Genomic DNA, 21,185 nt, shown 5'->3' with positions numbered 1-21,185 from the left:
AACCCAGGCTCTCGAAGGAGGACGGGTCTTCTTCAGCTCCCTTTTGTCATCTCCCTTCCTCCATGGATCTCCTGCCCTGAGCCCTTGCCTGTCTTGTGTCCCCCATGTTCTCTCACAGAGAATCAAGACTTCCAGGGCTTTCCAGCCTGAGCATGGGCAGGAATGATCCAGGCTCTGAAGGGTTAAGGCTGGAGCCTGGATGATGGAGAGGATTATTAGTTACCCTTCGGAGAGCCCAGCCACCAGGGTTCCTCCCCTGTCGCCTACACACCCTTTTCACATGATTTCTGGCCATGGCTGCAGAAAGGGGTGGGGGGAGGGAGGAGAAAAAGTTTACAAAATAATTTAGAAAGTTCTTGTAAACGCTTGTGTTTTCATTTAGCAGCATGAATTCAGGACAGCAACAGCTCCTCCGAGACAGCGGCCAATTGGGAATTGAGTGGAAAAAAATAGGAATCCTGGACTCGGGAACTATCCAGGTTTTTTTTTTTTTTTTTTTTTTTGGTGGGGGAAGCATTTGGGGGGAAGGGATTAGATCAAATCTTTTTTTTGGGAGAGCTCAGCTCTGGGTTTTCATGGCCAAAACACTGAAGAAATAACTCCATGTGTGTGACCCAGCCGTCCTAACGCTGTAGTCGGGAAGGACTCTGCACTGAGGTTGAGCTTATAGCTTCAGCTCAAGTAAGAAAAGTGAGGTGGGAGTGAGTGGGTGTCGCAGAGTGGGGACAGGGTCTTCAATGAAGAGGGAGGGCGTGGGGATGGCTGCGGGTGGGGATAAGGCAGAAGGGAGCTATGACTTTAAGTCTGTCCTATGGTTATGCATATTTTTTCTTCTATGAATGGGTTTTGCTGTAAATTATAGCTTTGCCCGTGGTCCCTTGGGTCAAAAGAAATAGTCTCTCAACAGAAAACAGCTCTGATTGGTGACTTTGCTTCTTCCCTCCCCAACCCCCTTCCTAATTGAAACCAAATGTGCAATATATTGGATGCTGGGATCCCTGGCGCTTTCCCAGGAATCCTCAGAATGTGAGGTTTCTCTCACAGGCATCTTGCATCAGCCTGTGGATGTATGCCTACCACCGGGCTGCTCCACCGGCGCAGTGGAAAAAGGAGCTTTCACAACACGTTCCCCTTTTGGGGTTGGGGGTAGCGCAGTGGACTGCAGCTCTGTTTCCCTCGTTCGCAAACTGTGCACCCCTGGATGGAAGTAAGTGATAACGGGTCTTTTTTTCTTCATGTTTTCCTCCTCCGAAAAACGAAAGCTCTGCATCTACTTCTCTCGGTGTCTCAGGAAAAGTCTGAAAAAGGACTCAGGAGGAAGCTTCAAGTCAGGCCAGGGAGGGAGGGCAACGGGGCACCACTGACGGGCGAAATCAGATCCCGCTGGTTTTTTTGGGGGGATGGGGGTGGGGGCTGGCGTTGTGTTATGGAAGGAAGCACAAGGAGCCCTAAAAACCAAAGAAGGCTCAAGTCTAAGAAATGACTCCATAGCAGCCGCGAGACACAATAAACAGCCTTAGCAGGGCTGAAATTGTTGGCAGGCAAGACGGGCCGATCGCAGAGTCAGTCTCAGGATGGGGAAGGTGGAGCCCGGAGCCTGGCTTTGGGGCAGTTGGTGGTGGTGGTCGTGGGTCTGCGTTGAGGAGGGGCCGTAGACCGAGCACTTTTTGTCTTCTGGGGGCGGTGCTGATTTCATTGTGAGGGTTCATCTGGCTTTGGTTGAGGGCTGGCCTCTGTCGAGCTGGGGTGGCCGGTGGGGCGGCAGTGGCATGGAGGACTTTTCTGCTGGGGACGAGGAAACCCTTTCCGGGACTCGTTGTCTCGCGGGCTGGCGCGTTTGGCTTTTCTTTGTTCCCGAATGACTTGGGGCTGTTCTCAGTCGAGACCTCGGAGTCCCTGGCCGAGGACCAAGAGTCCCATGCGAAGGGAAAGAGAGTTCTTCCAAGTGGCCGAGACTCTCAGCCAGCCATTTGAGTTGCGCGTTCCGTGTGTTCAAACCAGTAGGGGGTTCAGCACCATTTTGCAGACTGTTCGCTTTCTGCAGTCTTGCGTGGAGGAACACGGAGTGAGAGTCCCGGCGAGGGCCTTGGAGATCTCATTAGACCCCCTCGTTTCGGAGATGTCAAGGGTGACAGGGAGGGGTCTGAGCTGCTCAGGGGCTCCCAGCACATTTGTGGCTGAGCTTGACATGAAATTGAGGTTCTTGCTGTTGTTAACAAGTGCTCGGTCCGCTCCGCACTGCCAGGTTCACGGTCTACTTTCAGCTTTGTTTCTGTTGAGCCAATAGGGACAGTAACAACACGTTACCCCAAGGTTATCAGCCAGAGAGAGGATGCTCATGGGGACGGGGGGTTCATGGGCTACTGCCATCTGTGTCTGTGTTTGGTTGTGTGCGTGTGCAAAGAACAGGTAACATCTGAGTACCGACTTGTACAGGGCTCCGAGCTCCAAACTCTACAGATGTTATTTGATTTTTTTAAACAGATCTGTAGGATATTATTTCTATCTTATAGAGGATATTAAACCTTAGAGAAGAGACACAAGAAGCCAAAGCGAATGCAGTTAATGTATTCGAAACTCTACATATGTCTGACACAAAAACCTGTGCTTGGAATCACTATTCAGTAATACTCCCCTCACTCCTTCTGCACATGCACTTGGTTACTTTTGGAATCAAATTCCATGTTCCCCTGTGGGAGCGGGAGGTGAGGCCATCGGGCTGGGGAGCAGTGTGGATCGTCTCTTGGAGGCCACTTTTGCACTTGCATCAGCATCTATCTGGGGATCAGATGTAGGTACATTCTGGATGCTTGGTATGTGCTGAGTTTGGTTGTGCAGTGAGCCTGAGGTTTAGATGGAAGACCCAGACTGACTGAGTTCTTGGCAAAGTTGCTTTACCTTTCTGCACCTTGGCTTCTGAGTTTAGGACATGGAATAAGAGCAATACTTCTTAGTATTATAGTTTGAAAAGGTCTTGGACAGGAATGCGTTCTGAAGACTGTGAAAGGCTTAACCGTATCAGCTCTTACAGTTATGGTTGCTGAACACCAGAACATACCGTGGGACAGCATCCCCACCCCCCCACCCCCACCTCCACCCCCGCTCTGGCAGTTGGTGCTGATGTTGGTGGGAGGGCAGTTGGATTTGACTGTGTGTGGAACTCTGAAATGGGTGGCTTCCGTCTTAGTGCCCATTTCCTTTGAGCGGAAGCAATTCCTCTTCATGGGGGGAATATTCCTGGATTTTCTATACGAAGCTTTCCTTTTGCTTTTTTTTTTTTTTTTTTTGACAGGCAGAGTGGACAGTGAGAGAGAGAGACAGAGAGAAAGGTCTTCCTTTTGCCGTTGGTTCACCCTCCAATGGCTGCCACTGCCAGTGCGCTGCGGTGGGCACACCGTGCTGATCCGAAGGCAGGAGCCAGGTGCCTCTCCTGGTCTCCCATGCCGGTGCAGGGCCCAAGCACTTGGGCCATCCTCCACTGCACCCCCGGGCCACAGCAGAGAGCTGGCCTGGAAGAGGGGCAACCAGGACAGAATCCGGCGCCCTGACCGGGACTAGAACCCGGTGTGCCGGTGCCGCAAGGCAGAGCATTAGCCTAGTGAGCTGTGGCGCCGGCTCTCCTTTTGCTTTGACAATGATTTCGCACCCAAAGCAGCAGAGGCTGAAGGATGCTGGGCTTGCCTAGGCACCCCTTGCTTGGATCTACACTGTTGCTGGTCAAGAAAGGTTCAGAAACAACCAGCCCACTGGTCTCTCTGCAAAGGAAGTTGGCATTTGAGGAGCTTCCTATCTAGCCGAGTTCAGACCCTTGAGCCAGGGCCCTGTTGTCAAGGGCAGGCACATCTTCCCTGTTTCTTTGCCGCATGTCCCCTCTCCTCTCCCTGTAGTCAGAAGGGATGCAGCAGCTCCTGGGGTTCAGGGTGGAGCCCTCGCCTCTTTTCTGTTTTATAAATCCCAAAGAGAAGGGACATGGAAAAGACCCTTCCAGAATCTTCTACATAGAATCCTCAACAGTCTCTATGTCCAAGTGCAGAGTGAGAGCGCCCTCCGGAGGAGCCTCCTCACCACCTGTCCTCTCCTAGCCTCTCTGTGAACTCACTGTTTTCTTCTCTTCCTGCACGGCCACTTCCTAGACCTGAGGTTCTGGGAATTCTCCATCATGTATAACACATTTGGCTCAAACCATTCTATGTGGTTGCATTTTTAGCAGACAACTCTCATAGCATTAGACTGTCCAGCCCCGTGTGTTAATATCACTCCATTTTAAGTCAGCGTTAACTCTTGGACATCCTTTCCAAGCTCCTTTACAAGATCTACTTGCAGGCACTTTACATCATCCACACCTCCAACATAACCCAAACACACGTCTCACAGGCATCCAGAAAGCAAACACCCATCTAAAAATGGGCCTCCACAGACATGCTAACGCCTCGTGCCAGCTCCCATAAAGGGTGACCTGTCCGTTACATCGACACACTGGGCTCTTTATACCTCTTGCCCTGCTTGAAACTTGTGCAACATATGAATCGATCGAGTCTCTTCCAACAATGACTACTCAGTCCAGAAATGTGTCCAGCATTCCCAGGAATCCCATGGCCTCTCTGAATTCATTCATTATAAATGAGGCCTGCTCACCAGTAAATTGGGGACCTCAGGTAGATCTTAAGGATTTCCAGACCAATTAAATCAGGATATCTAAGGGTGGGGATTGGGAATCAGTACCTTGAAGTGTTCCCCAGGGAATGTTAATGTCAGCTGAGGCTAGGTGCTACTGCTGATAAATTTCTAGGTGTGTTGCTTTAGGCAGTTCAGTTCTACTCTATTGATTTTAATTCTATTCAACAGTATTGACTGAGAGCCTAGTATAGAAACATTGCACCTAAGTTTTTTTTTTTTTTAATAATGTAGTTTATAAAAAGTTTGAGATGTCCAGATTCCAGTCCAGGAATATTCGTTAGGACACCAGTCACCTAACGGCTACAGTGATGGCTTCTGTAAACTTCCCCCATCTCTTTTCATTGCATTCCCATACATGTGGTATGTTGTGACTGAGCTTGTGTTATTCATATGTAATTTGGCTGAAAATAAGTCTCTTATTTTTATTTCCTTTCTATTTTGTAAGGATCTATCTATTTACTTGAAAAGCAGAGTTACAGAGAAAGGAAGAGACAGGGAGAGGGGAAGAGAGAGAGAGAGAGACAGAAGAGAGAGAGAGAGAATCTTCCATCTGCTAGTTCACTCCCCAAGTGGCTACAAAGGCTAGAGCTGGGCCTATCTGAAGCCAGGAGCCAGGAGCTTCATCCAGGTCTCCCAGGTGGGTGCAGGGGCCCAAGCAGTTGGGCCATCTTCCGCTGCCTTTCTAGATGCGTTAGTAGGAAGCTGGATTGGAAGTGGAGCAGTTGGGACTTGAACTGGCACCCATATGGGATATTGGCACTGCAGATGGAGGCTTAACCCAGTATCCCACAGTGCTGGTCGCTTCTTTTCTAATTTTTTTGTGTTTGTCCTTACTGTTTTACATATAACTATTTTATGTTTCCAAATTTCTGTAATTCTCGAAGTGGAGTACACCAGCATTTGGCCAATGATGTAGTAAGTTAGCTGGAATCTCCCTTTGGCCACTAGGCACTGAGGAAGGCTTGGTTTTGAGCCATCCTAAGAATCACTGAATAAACAATGAAGAGGCAGAGAAGTTCCAAACATGGGCTAAGACTGACTCCAAAATTCCTGGGATCAGCCGAGTTCCTGGAGACTGGGCATTGTATTTAATGGATTTACTCATTCAATTACCTGTGGCTTGTGTTTGGTGTTTACAGAGACCCCAAAGAAATCTCGGAGGAGCAGTTTGAACCTACTGGTGAGAGGTTGATACTTCTGGTGCTCTGTAGTGTGAGTGGGAGGCAGTGGGCAAGAGATGAACAGGAGGTCGCATGCAGAATGCAGTGAGAAGAGCCAGCAGTGACGTTTTGGTCCCAGTGCCATCACTTTCTAGATTTTCCACCTCAGAGGAGTCTTTTCCTCCTCTGTCTCCCTCCTGGTTTTATCATCTCCTTTTAGGTGCAGATAATATAATGCCTAGGAAGCTGGAAAGCACTGCGCGTAAGAAGGTGATAGGTGGAGATTTCCTTTTTGGACATACTTCATATTCATAGGTAGCTAAGTGAGCAAAAAAAAAAAAAACCTTATGGCATTTGTCTTTCAGGATGGATGCAGGTTCTTCAAAAAGTTTATGGAAAAATAGAATGAAAGAAAATTTTACTTTGGTGCAAAAAATATTTTTAAACCACGTATAACTTTTTCACATTATGCCTGTCTGATAATTTTTTGAAGACCCCCATATGTATGGATTTCAAAGCTTTTGCAACAAAGCATATTTATCTTTTCACTCCATTTTCCACAAACTTTATTTTTAATTATTTATTTATTTGAGAGGCAAACAGAGAGAGGGCACTCCAATTCACTAGTTCATTCCTCAATGCCTTCTGTGGCTGAGACTGGGCCAACAGCCTGGAGCTGGGATCTCAGTCTAGCTCTCCCATATAGGTGGCAGGAACTCAATTACTTGCACCCTCATTGCTGCCTCCCAAGGTCTTCATTAGCAAGAAGCCGGAGTCAGGAGCCAGAGCCAACAGTTGAATCCAGGTACTCGTATAGAGGATATGTACATTCTAACTGGTGTCATAACTGAGGGGCTAATTGCCCTTCCACAAAGATCATATTCACTCTGGAGATCCAGGGGAACAAATTGTTCTAAAGAGAAGGGTAGGAGTTAAATTTACTTAAGAACAGCTGAGACTGGGGCTGGTGCTGTGGCACAGCAGGTTAGAGCCATGACCCGCAGTGCTGGCATCCCATAAGGGTGCTGGTTCAAGTCCCTCTGCTCCACTTCCAATCCACCCATGTGGGAGACTGGGAAGAAGCTACTGGCTCCTGGCTTTGCTCTGGCCCAACTCTGGTCATTGATTTATGGAATGAACCAGAAGTTGGAAGATTCTCTCTCTCTCTCTTTTTCTGTAACTCTGCCTTCAAATAAATAAATAAATCTTTAAAAAAAGACCCACCATAAACCTACAGTAATTAAGGTAACGTGGAATTGGCAAAAGCAGACAACTAGATCAACAGAACAGAATGGAGAGTACAGAAACAGATACAATAAATAGAACCACCTCATCTTTGATAAAGAAGCAAAGGCAATACAGTGGAGGAATGACAATCTTTCCAACAAATGATGCTGAAATAAGTGGACATCCATGTGCACAAGTAATGAGTCTAGGCATAGACCTTCTAACTTTCACAAAAAATAAATCAAGGGGCTGACGCTGTGGTGCAGTAGGTTATTCCTCCGCCTGAGGCACCAGCATCCTACATGGGCACTGGTTCGAGTCCTGGCTGCTTCACTTCTGATCCAGCTCTCTGCTGTGGCCTGGCCCAAGTCCTTGGGCCCCTGCACCCACCCACATGGGAGACCTGAAAGAAGCTCCTGGCTCCTGACTTTGGATCGGCGCAGCTCCGGCCATTGTGGCCATTTGGGGAGTGAAGCAGTGGATGCAAGACCTTTCTCTCTGTCTTTCCCGCTCACTGTCTATAACTCTGTCTCTCAAATAAATAAATGAAATCTTTAGAAAAAAAAATCAAAATGGACCATAGGCTAAAAATGTAAATACTAAACTATAAAGCTCTTTGAAGATAACATAGGAGAAAATTTACATAACCTTGTGTATGCTGATGACATTTTTGATACAAGAGGCACAATCCATAAAAAAAGTAACTGGTTAGTTGAATTTCATTGAGTTCAAAAATTTTTGCTCTGCAAAAGATAAAATTAAGAAACGTAGACTACAAAACACAGATTATAAGAAAATACTTATCAAAGATACATCTAACAAAGGACTGTTATCTAAAATATACAAAGAACTCTTGAAAACTAATAAGTAAATTAACAACTGATTAGAAAATGGGCAAAAGACCTAAAAAGGCTTACCTCATCAAAGAAGGCAGATACATGGCAAGTAAGTATATGAGAAAGTGTGCAGCTTCCTATGTCATCAAGTAAAACAACATGAGATACTATAACGTGCCTTTTAGAGTGGCCAAAATTCCAAATTCTGATGATACAAAGTGATGACAATGATGTGAGGTGACAGATCTTTCATTCATTGCTGGTGGGAATGCAAAAGGCACAGCCATTTTTGAGGACACTTGGGATGGCTGGTGCCGCGGCTCAATAGGCTAATCCTCCACCTGTGGTGCCGGCACACCGGGTTCTAGTCCCAGTCGGGGCACCGGATTCTGTCCCGGTTGCCCCTCTTCCAGGCCAGCTCTCTGCTGTGGCCCGGGAGTGCAGTGGAGGATGGCCCAGGTCCTTGGGCCCTGCACCCACATGGGAGACCAGCAGAAGCACCTGGCTCCTGGCTTCAGATCAGCGCGGTACGCCGGCTCCAGCGGCCATTGAGGGGTGAACCAACGGAAAAGGAAGACCTTTCTCTCTTTCTCTCACTGTCCATTCTGCCTGTCCAAAAAAAAAAAAAAAAAAAAAAGAGAGAGAGAGAGGACACTTGGGCAGTTTCTTATGAAAGGAAACATAAACTTATCATCTGACCCAGGAACCACACTCCTTAGTACTTTCCCAAATGTGCTGAAAAATTGTGCCCACACAAAGAACAGTACATATTTATGTTTATACATACTTTATTTTTATAGCATTTTTCACTCATGATTGCCCCAAATGTGAGAACAATCCAGATACACTTTAGAAGATGAATGGATAAGCCATCTATGGTACATCCAGACAACAGAAACTATTCAGTATTAAAAAGAAAAAAGTACCTTGAAGGCACAATCAGACACAGAGAAACTTAAATGCATATTGGCCAGTCTGAAAAGGCTACATACTGCATGAGTTCAATAATAGGACATTTTGGAAAAGCAAAACTATGGAGATAGTAAAAACATTAGCCCAGGGTTAGGAGAGAGGGCAAAATGAATAGGAGAGCATAGAGCATGTTTGGGGCTGTGAAACTATTCTGCATGATATGGTAATGTTGGATACATATCATTCTACATTTGTTAAAACATAGACTTACAACACCAAGAATGCAACCTGATGTAAACTATGGACTTTGGGTGATAATGATGTATCATTGTAGGGTCATCAATTGGAACCAGTCTCCCACTCCTGCGGGGGAAGTTGACAGCAGGAGATGTGGCACATATGTGGAGACAGGGAACATATGGGAACAATCTATACTTTCTGCTCAGTTTTGCCCTGAACTTAGAGTGACTCTCAAAAAATAAAGTTTGATTTTAAGAAGTCCTTTTCCCAATCCCCAAATTGTAACACTCTAATTCCACCCTGTTTAATTCAAAAGCAGATACTGAAATATAGATATAATAACGAACATTTATCTCTTAAAATGATTAATAAATTCTCAGGTAAGTACTGCATCCTAAACTTGAATAATATTGCTTTACTTAATAAATCCATCCAAAGAGAACCTTGAGATATTATTGACAAAAAAAAACAATTCAGCAGGTTAATAACAGATATTTATGAAATCTCTTCTGCCACATTATTTAAAATATAACTGTCACTTAAAGAGTAATCATTTGTTTTAGCTGTAAGCATATACAGATAGCTCTTGCTGAAAATCATGGTATGGAAAAAAGAACAATGGGCCAAAGACACCTGAGTGAGAGTCTGGTTTTAGCTTTGTCATCTACTAGCAGTATGCATCTTGTGCAACTTGTTATACATCTATCTTCACTTCACTTTTCTCATCTATAAGGAGAAATATAAAATTTCTGTATCTACCAGCTTATTTATGCTAATCATTGTCCCATATCTCCACCAACACTCCCCTAGTCACTTTCACAACTAAGTCTTCAGTCCCTTTGATCTTCACTCTGTTTGTCACCCAACCTCATACTCTGAATATTTTCCTTTCTCTGCTCATTTTAACCAAACATCATTTTTCTTTTAAGGCCAGCTGAGATCCTCTGCCTAAACGGGTTCTTATTTCTTATAATTCCTAGTTCTTTTGGATCATATCCCCAAGTTCAGAAAAGACCCATACTCAAAATGAGTGAGTACTCAGTGAGCTTTCAATACCTATTATATTAAGGACTAATTACATGCTGAGCACAGTTCTTGTTTATTATTGAGAAAATTCTGTGAGGGTACAGAGGAGCTCAATACATGTCTATGAATCGAGTATGCTGTTGGATGAGTCCCAGGAGGGCCAGCTCACCAAGAGATGGTCTAAGTTCTGAGCTTGCCATCAAGTGTACTGGGTTTAAATCTTGATTTTGACTATTCGTGAAAGCTGAAGAAAGAATAAATACACCATCTTCGTGAGTATACGTGTGGATGAGGGGACAAGCTAACATGTGAATGGATACTTGATGTGTTTTGGGCACTGGAGCTACAAGAGGCCAATCTAGTTTATTTTAGCCATGCATAGAAGACAGATATTGCAAGAGGCTGATAGCCTCTCATTTGAAGCTTCAGGACACAACCCCAGATGGGTTTGCTTATGGACAGAACGGGTGTTTCTCCCTTGATCCTTCTTTCTCATGAGTATATTCAGGCCTCTGCTGATAGAGGTCCTTACTTTTTTTTTTTTTTTTTTTGACAGGCAGAGTGGACAGTGAGAGAGAGAGACAGAGAGAAAGGTCTTCCTTTGCCATTGGTTCACCCTCCAATGGCCGCCATGGCCGGTGCGCTGCGGCCGGCACACCGCGCTGATCTGATGGCAGGAGCCAGGTACTTCTCCTGGTCTCCCATGGGGTGCAGGGCCCAAGCACTTGGGCCATCCTCCACTGCACTCCCTGGCCACAGCAGAGAGCTGGCCTGAAAGAGGGGCAACTGGGACAGAATCTGGCGTTCGGACCAGGACTAGAACCCGGTGTGCCGGCGCCGCAAGGCGGAGGATTAGCCTAGTGAGCCGCGGTGCCGGCCCGTCCTTACTTTCTAATCCATGCCTCCCTCAGTGTCATCTCATCCCTGAAACTCTCTAGTGAGAAAAAAAAGCTTTGTACAAATTTCTCACTGACACATGCAGGGTCATGTCAAAAGCAAATTAAGTGCTGCTAAACATTGTGTTTGGAGGTGAAAATTTTTCAAACCCTTTTGTTCAGTCATTACTTACTAAAGGGATGTGAAACTCAGATGTCAAGGTAGGATGCTCTACTTTTGTTGTAAACATAAAATAGAATACTCAAGGCTGTGTTAAAGTTACCTTCTGATCCTTTTTCTCTGTTTTTGTTAGCAAGTTTTTGCAGTTTGAAAAAAAAGTGACTGGTGGTCTTCCAGTTTTATTTCTCCTTCATGATTTTCTGAAGTTTCATCATGTCTTTCATTTCCATGATTTAAGGCACTAACTTCTGCCCCCTTCTGCACCCCATAGCTCCCCAGACAACAACCGAGGCTCTTCTATGCCGTTCCCTGAGCTGTGTAGGGTGGGGGTGCCACCTCTGGGCTCCCAGGGTGTTGTCCTGTGTGCGTATGCCAACTTCAGTGACTCTACATTTCCTGAAGATCCTTTCACCAAGAAGCCTCAAGTGTTGGGCAGAAGTAATCTGTGAGAGAAGAGGAAAATTGAAGTAGAGTAGGAGATTTAATTTCCTAATTTACCAAGTAGTAGGAATACTGCCAGGAATTTCAGAATTTTAGATCCATGCCGTCATTACACTGGGTAAGTTTAGGGCAAGGAAGGGCCTGGTGAAAAAGCTTTTAGGCAGTGTAGTTGGAAAAGTAAAGTTTGGCACATTCAAAATAGCTCCATATTTATCTGCAGACTGTCAATAACAAATGAGATGGTGTATGTGAAAATCCCAGGTTTACTTAACAACATTGCTTGGCACCAACGTGTTTATAGCACAAATTGGGCAACCTCCAATTTCTTTTGAAAATACATTAATATTTTGAGTTCCACAGAAGTATTGAAATAGTCATAATGAGAAAAATAGAAACTTTGTTGAATGTTCTTACACTTATTCCTACTAGCTAGAGTATTTTAAAAAAATAGTGGGATGGGAGTGGGGAAGATACTATAATGTTTCCAGTGCTCGAAGTCTCTTAATCCACCTGTTCATAGGAACATAAGCTGTGATTTCCACCACACCTTGCTTCTGAATTTACTTAGCCACAGTTCCTCAGCAATGTTGGGAGAAAGATGCTATTTAAAAATACATCCAGGCGGTGCCGCGGCTCACTAGGCTAATGCTCCGCCTTGCGGCGCTGGCACACCGGGTTCTAGTCCTGGTCAGGGCGCTGGATTCTGTCCCGGTTGCCCCTCTTCCAGGCCAGCTCTCTGCTGTGGCCAGGGAGTGCAGTGGAGGATGGCCCAAGTGCTTGGGCCCTGCACCCCATGGGAGACCAGGAGAAGTACCTGGCTCCTGCCATCAGATCAGCGCGGTGCGCCGGCTGCAGCGGGCCGGCCGCGGCAGCCATTGGAGGGTGAACCAACGGCAAAGGAAGACCTTTCTCTCTGTCTCTCTCTCTCACTGTCCACTCCGCCTGTCAAAAAAAAAAAAAAATCCACCCTTACTGTGATGAAATTATTATAGTCACAAGTGCATGAAGTCTCAATAGAAATTAGGAAAAAATACTCACTGTACAATCTACAGATCATGGAGTGTTAAAATACTTCCTTCTGAATAAATATTTAAGGAGTCGATGAAAGTGGTGGCAGAGTGTTGATATATTTAGATTCATGTCACTCCCTTTGATCAGCAGTTGCATTACTGAGTATATATCAAAGGGTATCAAGTCAGTATATCAAGAGATATCTTTAGTTCCATATTCCTTGCACCATTATTCATAGCAGCTAAGATATGTACTTCAGCTTACATGTTCATCAATAATGGTGGATTCAACAAGTGTGGTATACTTATGATGTAATACTACTCAACTTCACAAAAGAAAAAAAAACCCTGTTACTTGGGATAGCATAGATGAATTTAGAGGGCATCCGGTTAATGCAAAAAATCAAGCAGAGCAAGGCAATACTCATTCCATGGTCTCACTTATATATGGAGTGTAAAGAAGTTAAACTCAAAGAAACAGAGAGGATCTCGCTAGTTACCAGAGGCTGGGGAAATATTGCTCAGAGGGCACAAAATTTCAGTTAGACAAGGGAAATGCATTCAAGAGATCTGCTGCATGTCGTGGTTACTACAGCTAATAATAATACACTGTGATGAACATGAATCTAGATATCTCAACACTCTGCCACCACGTTCATCGACTCCTCAAATATTTATTCAGAAGGAAGTATTTTAACACTCCATGACCTGTAGATTGTACAGTGAGTATTTTTTCCTAATTTCTATTGCTACTTGAAAATTGCTAAAAGGGTAGATTTTAAATGTTCTCACCACAGAGAAATAAGTATGTGCGGTAATACATACGTTCAATGATGTGGTTTAGTCATTCCACAGTGTATACACATATTAAAGCATCATGTCATACACCAGGGGTTGGAAAGCCTTTTTTACCAAGGGCCATTTGGCTGTTTATAACCTTATTCATGGGCCATACAAAATTATCAACTTAAAAATTGGGGCTGGCATTGTGGTTCAGCAGGTTAAGCTGCTAGGCTGGCACCCTCATAAGAGTGTTGGTTCAAGTCTCAGCTTCTGCACTTCTGATCCAGCTCCCTGCTAATGCACCTGGAAAGGTAGTGGAGGATGGCCCAAGTGCTTGGGAGGCCACGTGGGAGGCCAGGATGGAATTCCAAGCTCCAGATTTTGAGCAGGCACAGCTCCAGCTGTTGTGGCCATGTGGGGAGTGAACCAGCAAAAGGAAGATCTCTCCCTGTCTCCTCTCTGTGTAACTCTACTTTTCAAACAAGTAAAAAAAAAATCTTAAAAAATATGAGAAGTTAGCCCATTATATTTGGTCAAGCATTTAATTAACTAACCCCTACTGTGATGGCTAGAATTGCTTCTATTCAGTGAGTTGCATGATGTTACCTAGTACTGATGGTGCTGCAACTCACCATTGCTTTTCCAGGTTTGTGTCAGTCAGTCTGGAGTGCAATCGACTTTTTGTGATGGTAAGATTTGAAAGAACTGCTTGCAGCAGAAAGTTGTTCAAAACGCAGATGCAGATTTCAATGCACGTCTCCTCAAAGTGGGAAATACATCATTGCTTATGCAACATTTGTAGTTGTACCTAGCTTTCAGCTCATCCTTGCTTTACAGCCACATGATTTCTTTCTTTCTTTTTTATTTATTTGACAGGTAGAGATATAGATACTGAGAGAGAGAGAGAGAGAGAGAGAGAGAGAGAGAGGGAGAGAGAGAGAGAGGGAGAGAAAGGTCTTCCTTCTGTTGGTTCACCCCCCAAATGGCCTCTACAGCCGGCGCTGCGCCCATCTGAAGCCAGGAACCAGGAGTTTCTTCCTGGTCTCCCATGCAGGTGCAGGGGCCCAAGCACTAGGGCCATCCTCCACTGCACTCCTGGGCCACAGCAGAGAGCTGGACTGGAAGAGGAGCAACCGGGACTAGAACCCGGTGCCCATATGGAATGCTGGTGCCGCAGGCGGAGGCTTAACCAAGTGAGCCACGGTGCCGGCCCCACATGATTTCTTGTAAATAATCAGGCACATCAGCTGATCCCACATCAAATGATGTAACAAAGATGTTCAATTCCGTTTGTTCACTTTTCACCTTCTTGAATCTTTCATTACATGTTTCAGTTAGTTTTGCACATTCACCAGCAGATTCAAGCGTTGTAAAAGGCTTTGCTCTTCTGGAGTGCATGGGGAGATGCACTGTGTTATTCCTTTGGAGTTGCATTTTCAGATTTTTTTTTTTTTTTTTTTTTGACAGGCAGAGTGGACAGTGAGAGAGAGAGACAGAGAGAGAAAGGTCTTCCTTTGCCGCTGGTTCACCCTCCAATGGCCGCCGCTGCAGCCGGCGCACCGCGCTGATCCTGGCAGGAGCCAGGAGCCAGGTGCTTTTCCTGGTCTCCCATGGGGTGCAGGGCCCAAGCACCTGGGCCATCCTCCACTGCACTCCCTGGCCATAGCAGAGAGCTGGCCTGGAAGAGGGGCAACCGGGACAGAATCCGGCGCCCCAACCGGGACTAGAACCCGGTGTGCCGGCGCCGCAAGGTGGAGGATTAGCCTATTGAGCCACGGCGCCGGCGCATTTTCAGATTTAACTTCAGATGATTTCACTCTCGAAAGCAGGGAGCTGAGAAGCTGGTTGGGGCCTTGCAGCTTGACGTTCAGCTTTGAGAGGTACTCGGTGATGCCCACCATCAATGCTGGATCCCGCAGCCCCTTGTTATCATTGAGGTCCTAGACTGCCTGACTGCCCCGCCCCCACCCCCCATAGTTCATAAAACCTCATGAGGATGTTCCTGCGACTCAGCCACTGCCCTTCACGGAGCTAAACAAGATCACGGTACTGAGTCAAGGTTGTTCTCTCCTTAACCTAGTGGCTGTTAAACCCTCTGCTTTTGGCAGCATTTATGCATGACACTGCTGTTGACATCCCATTGTTGAGACAACGACTGTGCCCAGAGACTTTCTTGGTTTTTGAGACGGTGGCAGAGAGGCTGCGGCAGAGTTTGTCACGAGCTGTTGATGCAGGAGATTCTCCGTGCGCACTTCCAGTGAATAGGCTTGGCCAGGCTTTCTCAAGGCAGGAAGCTGCTGCTAGAAGAGGAGACTCAGCTCTCAGAGAGGCTTGCGTGGAGATTGTCCAATCTGTTATTACTCAAACCTGAATAACACATGGGCCTATTTTATAGAAAAAATTTTAGTGCTTCAAATAGTGAATTATTAGTAGGCTTTTACATTGGTGCAAACATAAAACTAGGCACAGTACTACCTGCCTCTCCCATCTGTGGTTTCATTATCTGTGGTTTCAGGAACTTGTAATCCACTGAGCTCTAAAAATAAAGGACAGTAGAATAAGATATTTTGAGAAAGAGAGAGAGACCATATAACTTTTATTACAATATGTTATTAACTGCTTAATTTCTTGCTGTGCCCAATTTATAAATTAAATTTTATCATAGGTATGTATATGTAGAAAAAAAATACTACATGTATGTGGCTCCAGGCATCTAGATCCCGTATGGATAAAGGGAGACTCCTGTATGCACTTCTTTTTTTTTTTTTTTTGACAGGCAGAGTGGACAGTGAGAGAGAGACAGAGAGAAAGGTCTTCCTTTTGCCGTTGGTTCATCCTCCAATGGCCACTGTGGGTGGCACGCTGCGGCCAGCGCACCACGCTGATCCAAAGGCAGGAGCCAGGTGCTTATCCTGCTCTCCAATGCGGGTGCAGGGCCCAAGTACTTGGGCCATCCTCCACTGCACTCCCGGGCCACAGTAGAGAGCTGGCCTGGAAGAGGGGCAACCGGGACAGAATCCAGCGCCCCAGTCCCCGACTGGGACTAGAACCCAGGGTGCCGGCACCGCAGGCAGAGAATTAGCCTACTGAGTTGTGGCACTGGCCTGTATGCACTTCTTATACTTGTATTTCTTATGTAACTATAAAGTCAATTTATAAATGGAATCAAACGATTATAAAGTCAATCAAGTTTAAATTAAAAACAAACAAATTGAAAGGCAGAATTAGTGGGTGACAGAGAAAAAGAAAGAGAGATAGGTGTCAGTTAATCTCCCATTTGCTTCACTCCCAAATGCCTGCAATGACTGGAGCTTAACCTGGCCGAAGCCAAGAGCTGAGACTCCAATCCAAGTCTTCCATGCACCACCCAGGGTCTGCATTGGCAGGAAGTTGGGATCAGGAATTGGAGCCAGGAATAGAACCCAGGCACTCAGATGTGGGGCCTGGGCAACATAACTGACATCTTAACTGCTGGGCTAAATAGCCTTTCCTAAGAACATTGTTTTATCATGACAGATGATGCAATTTTGTGAAACCTATCACTAATGTGGAAATTAAGGATGGATAGAGTAGAATCAAGCATCTTCAGGGTCTGGTTCAAGTTTCGTCTGGGTCTGTCATTAATTAATCAATTAAAGATTTGTTTCTTTATTTGAAAGACAGAGTGACAGAGAGTGAGTGAGAGATAGAGGGAGAGATCTATCTGTCAGTTCACTCCCCAAATGACCACAATGGCTAGGAGTGGGTCAGGCCAAAACCAGGAGCTTACAACTCCATCTAGGTCTCCCACATGAGTGACAGGCGCCTAAATACAGGAGTCATGTTCAGCTGCCCTTCAAGGCACATTAACAGGGGACTGGGTGGAAGCGTAGCAGCCAGGACTTCAACTGGCACTCCAACATGGCAGCACCAAAAGCAATGACTTAACCCACTGCAGCCTCTGGGTCTGTTGCTTAAACCTATTAATAGGCAGAGAATGCCTGTTGGGGTAAGGGTATTCGATAAACTGTTATTAATAGTCCCAAGAGTCATAAGTAAAGGAAAGTCAGAACTCAACCAAAACTGTACTTGACAATGCCCAAATGTCAGTTTTAATGAGGTATCATTTGATAATTTGTTAAATTGTCTATTCACTTGAAGATAACGTTAGCATTGTGGTGATATTGAAGTTTGTACTAAATGGGTAGCTAATCCAAATTACTATTGAAATCAGAGACAGAATCATTCTACTTGGTGTATTTATGCCTCAATTTTCTGTTTATAAACTGGTATGTGTTGGTATGGAAAAGTCAGGATCTGAATCTCACAACTGCTCACAGCGTGAGGATAGTATTGGCTGCTGTGTCTGAGTGGATTAAACTGCCTACGCCAAGCAATGGCTCAATTTTCCGACCGTTTCCTCTGTTTCTAGATTGGTTCCTGACTTTGTCTGACATTTCTTCAGCATTTGTGCATTGGAAACACAAATAAAAGGCAAGCATTGGAATTGTATGATGTACTTGGCTACCACTTGTATTAAAAATGTCAAATTACAGAGTCAAATATAAAAAATTTCAAAAGTTCTGGAAATCTTGTGGATTGCAAAGTATAAATATATTTTGAGACATGCTTTTTTTTTTTGACAGGCAGAGTGGACAGTGAGAGAGAGACAGAGAAAAAGGTCTTCCTTTGCCGTTGGTTCACCCTCCAATGGCTGCCGCAGCCAGCGCGCTGCGGCCAGCGCACAGCGCTGATCCGATGGCAGGAGCCAGGTGCTTTTCCTGGTCTCCCATGGGATGCAGGGCCCAAGGACTTGGGCCATCCTCCACTGCACTCCCTGGCCACAGCAGAGAGCTGGCCTGGAAGAGGGGCAACTGGGACAGAATCCGGTGCCCCGACCGGGACTAGAACCCGGTGTGTCAGCGCCGCAAGGCGGAGGATTAGGCTAGTGAGCCGCGGTGCCGGCTGAGACATGCTGTTTTAAACCTAAATTTGGGCTTTTCTGATTTGCTTTATTTCCTTTACTTTTCATTAGTAATTAAAAAGAACAATGGGAGCAGGCATTTGGCATGGCTGCTAAGAGACTGGCTAAGATGCCAGTATCTCACCTCTGAGTGCTTGGGTTTGATTCTCTGCTCTGGCTTCTGGCTCCAGCTTCCTGCTAATGCAGACCCTGGGAGGCAGTTGTTGGGTTCCTGTCACCCATGTGGAAGCCCTGATTTGCACCCCATTTCTTCAGTTTTGCCTCCATAGCTGCTGCGGGCATTTGGGGGAGACAGCTAGCAGATGAGAATTCTCTTTCTCCCTCAATCTCTCAAATAAATAAATAATTTAAAAATAACAACGATGATGACTTCTGAATGATGAGTGTTTATTATTTACCACCATTAGTTAGCTATTTTACATAGGTATCTCTCTGAAACCTAATCATAGTTGTGTGAGGTGAATATTCTTTTTCCTTTTTTATGTATGAGGACACATGGCACCATGCAAAGGTTGATCACATGGTAAGGAAGTGGCTACATCAGACTTTGAACCTCTATCTTTCTTACTTTGACACCTGACTTCTTACTCACCACTCAATCTCTTTGCACCTCCATTACACATTGTAAATCTTTTATCACAAGTAGACACAATTATTTCATAAGTGCCCTCATATGCTTATATTAAAAGGGAAAATCACAAGCCTAGTTTTACGAATGTTAATGGCTTTAGTTGTGATTCTAGAAGCAGGCAGCATTTTGTACCCCACATGATTCAGAATGCACACCTCACCACACGGGCTGATTACGTATATAACCCAAGAAAAGGAAGTGACATAAAGAAAGCGGAATTGAAGTAGAGATGACTCCATTGGTTACATCTCACATCTGTCTTATGTGAACACAATTTGAACACTTGGCTGCTTATGACTGGTTGAGACTCAGCAACTTGTTATAAGAGTGATTTGCAGTCTGTTTATACATCAAGTTGAGTTATAATATACTAAGTATGAAAAAACCTTTAAGCTAATGCTAAAATAAGTTCAGAGGCAGTTTTAGGCCAAACTTCACTTCTATCTTTTCCATTGGGCCAGCAGGTATCAAACTTGAGTGTACATCAGAAGACCTAGCTTGCCTTTTAAAAAATGTGCGTCCCAGGTTTCACTCCAGACTTCACTGAATAAGAACTCTTGTGCAGAGTCCAGGTAACCTGTATTTTTTAAAAGATTCATTTTATTTATTTGAAAGGCAGAGTTACAGAGAGAGAGGGAGAGACAGAGAGAAAGAGGTCTTCTATGTGCCGGTTCACTCCCCAAACGGCCACGACAGCCAGGGCTGGACTAGGTCAAAGCCAGGAACTAAGAGCTTCATCCAGGTCTCCCGTGTGGTTGCAGAGGCCCAAGCACTTGGGCCATTCTCTGGGCCCAGGCCATTAGCAGGGAACTGGATTGGAAGTGGAGTAGTCAGGACCCAAACCCAATGCTGGCGCCCATATTGTGTGCCAACATTGCAGGCAGTGGCTTTACTCACTACGCTACAATGCTGGCCCCCAGGAACGTTGGGGGAACCTGTATTTTTAAAAAAATCTCCATTAGATGATTCTATCGCATATGTCCCCCCTCATTTTAAATGAAACTGCATTCAACCAGGACTCTTTGAGAATTGTGATTTTTTTAAAAATACATTCTTGTACCTCAAAAACTTGCTCACTAAAAGTTTGTTAAATAATTAGAAGAATGAAGGAATGAACAATTGACAAGGGAGAATGTATTCCTGGGAAAGACACTCTGGTCAGACCCTTGGGAAATTTAGAGCAACACATAATATACTTGGTCTAGACTCTCCATCCTGGAGGCCAAGTGTGACAAGGAGCCCAAGTGAAGGCAGCAGAAAGCACAGAATTCCCTGGCCTTCCAGAAGGACATATGTCTTCACCTTTTCTAAAACTGAGATCAATTAAACTATAAAGATTTAAATGGTTTTCAAGCCTGTAGAGAGCTTAGCTTCCCTGTTTTGTAGACCCGAAGTTCCCTGCTTAGAGTTCTGAGGTCAATCAATGTGGATTGGGGATTCATTCTTTTATTCAGCAAGGTTGTTTGTTTGTTTTAGTACCTGACACTTAAGAAGGCACAGTCCTTTTCCTTCCTGAGTTTGTTAGCACTAGAACATTCATGAAACACTAGAAAAGCAATGCAAATAAAGGTGGGGGTGGGGGGACTAGTAGCTCAGTGTCTGCAAGTGCCAGAGTTCATGGAAGGGCCTGTGTCGTCCAAGACTGGGGGTGGATGCTGGCTGGTAAGCATTGGAAGGTGTTGGCTAGGCAGGAAGCATAGAGCGGCAGAGAAGACAGGTAAAAGACAGCCTGCACGTGGCTGAGCCAGGAGTGAGATGAACCCACAGTGATAGGAAACTTGCCCTGCGGAGCACAGAGAAATAGCACTGCGTGGATGTAGCCTGTGACAACAAAGAGAACTTTGGAGCTTGGAACGTTTCCTTTATTTGAAAGCAGATGTAGCGTTGTTTTAAAATTAATGTGATGGCAGCATGTCATTGCCGGGAGGAAGGCATCGAGTCAGGGAGACTGACTAGAGGGCTACTTTCAGTAGTCCAGGGTGAAGTCCATAGTGGTGAGTGTGCCAGGGAAAGTAAGCAGGACAATGGCAAGGTTGCATTGCTATCAGGAGTGGGGCAGAAGCAGAGGGAAAGTCGCACATTAGCTGATGCGGAGTATAGGAGAGCCTATATACTCATTTTCCCATGATCCCTGAGGTGGAGGCTGGTGCCTTACGCTAATCATCGGAAGCATGAGTCAAAATGTCTCAAGTAGCTGTTTCACCCGTTTCTCACTGACAGAGC

General features: G+C 45.2%; 1 protein-coding gene across 7 annotated transcripts in view; it reads left to right on the top strand.

Moving 5' to 3' along the window:
• Positions 1-310: 310 nt before the first annotated feature.
• DDR2 (discoidin domain receptor tyrosine kinase 2) overlaps positions 311-21,185 on the top strand; it is a 176,995-nt gene continuing 156,120 nt past the window's right edge. The window contains exon 1 of one of the 7 annotated variants that reach the window (XM_017345723.3): positions 311-479. In XM_017345723.3, coding sequence (XP_017201212.1) covers positions 387-479 — 93 coding nt within the window. In that variant the 5' untranslated portion in view covers positions 311-386. Of the gene's footprint in view, positions 682-880; positions 1,208-19,423; positions 19,535-21,185 lie in introns of those variants that run through there. The other 6 variants (XM_017345728.4, XM_070077432.2, XM_070077433.2 and 3 more) reach the window with 6 other exon arrangements.

This window comes from Oryctolagus cuniculus, chromosome 7 (assembly GCF_051225735.1).
Source record: "Oryctolagus cuniculus isolate XC-2025 breed Fujian yellow rabbit chromosome 7, ASM5122573v1, whole genome shotgun sequence".
In the NCBI taxonomy this organism is placed as follows: domain Eukaryota; kingdom Metazoa; phylum Chordata; class Mammalia; order Lagomorpha; family Leporidae; genus Oryctolagus; species Oryctolagus cuniculus.
The sequence above is the reverse complement of the archived record's forward strand: the minus strand, read 5'-3'. Positions and strand labels throughout refer to the sequence as shown.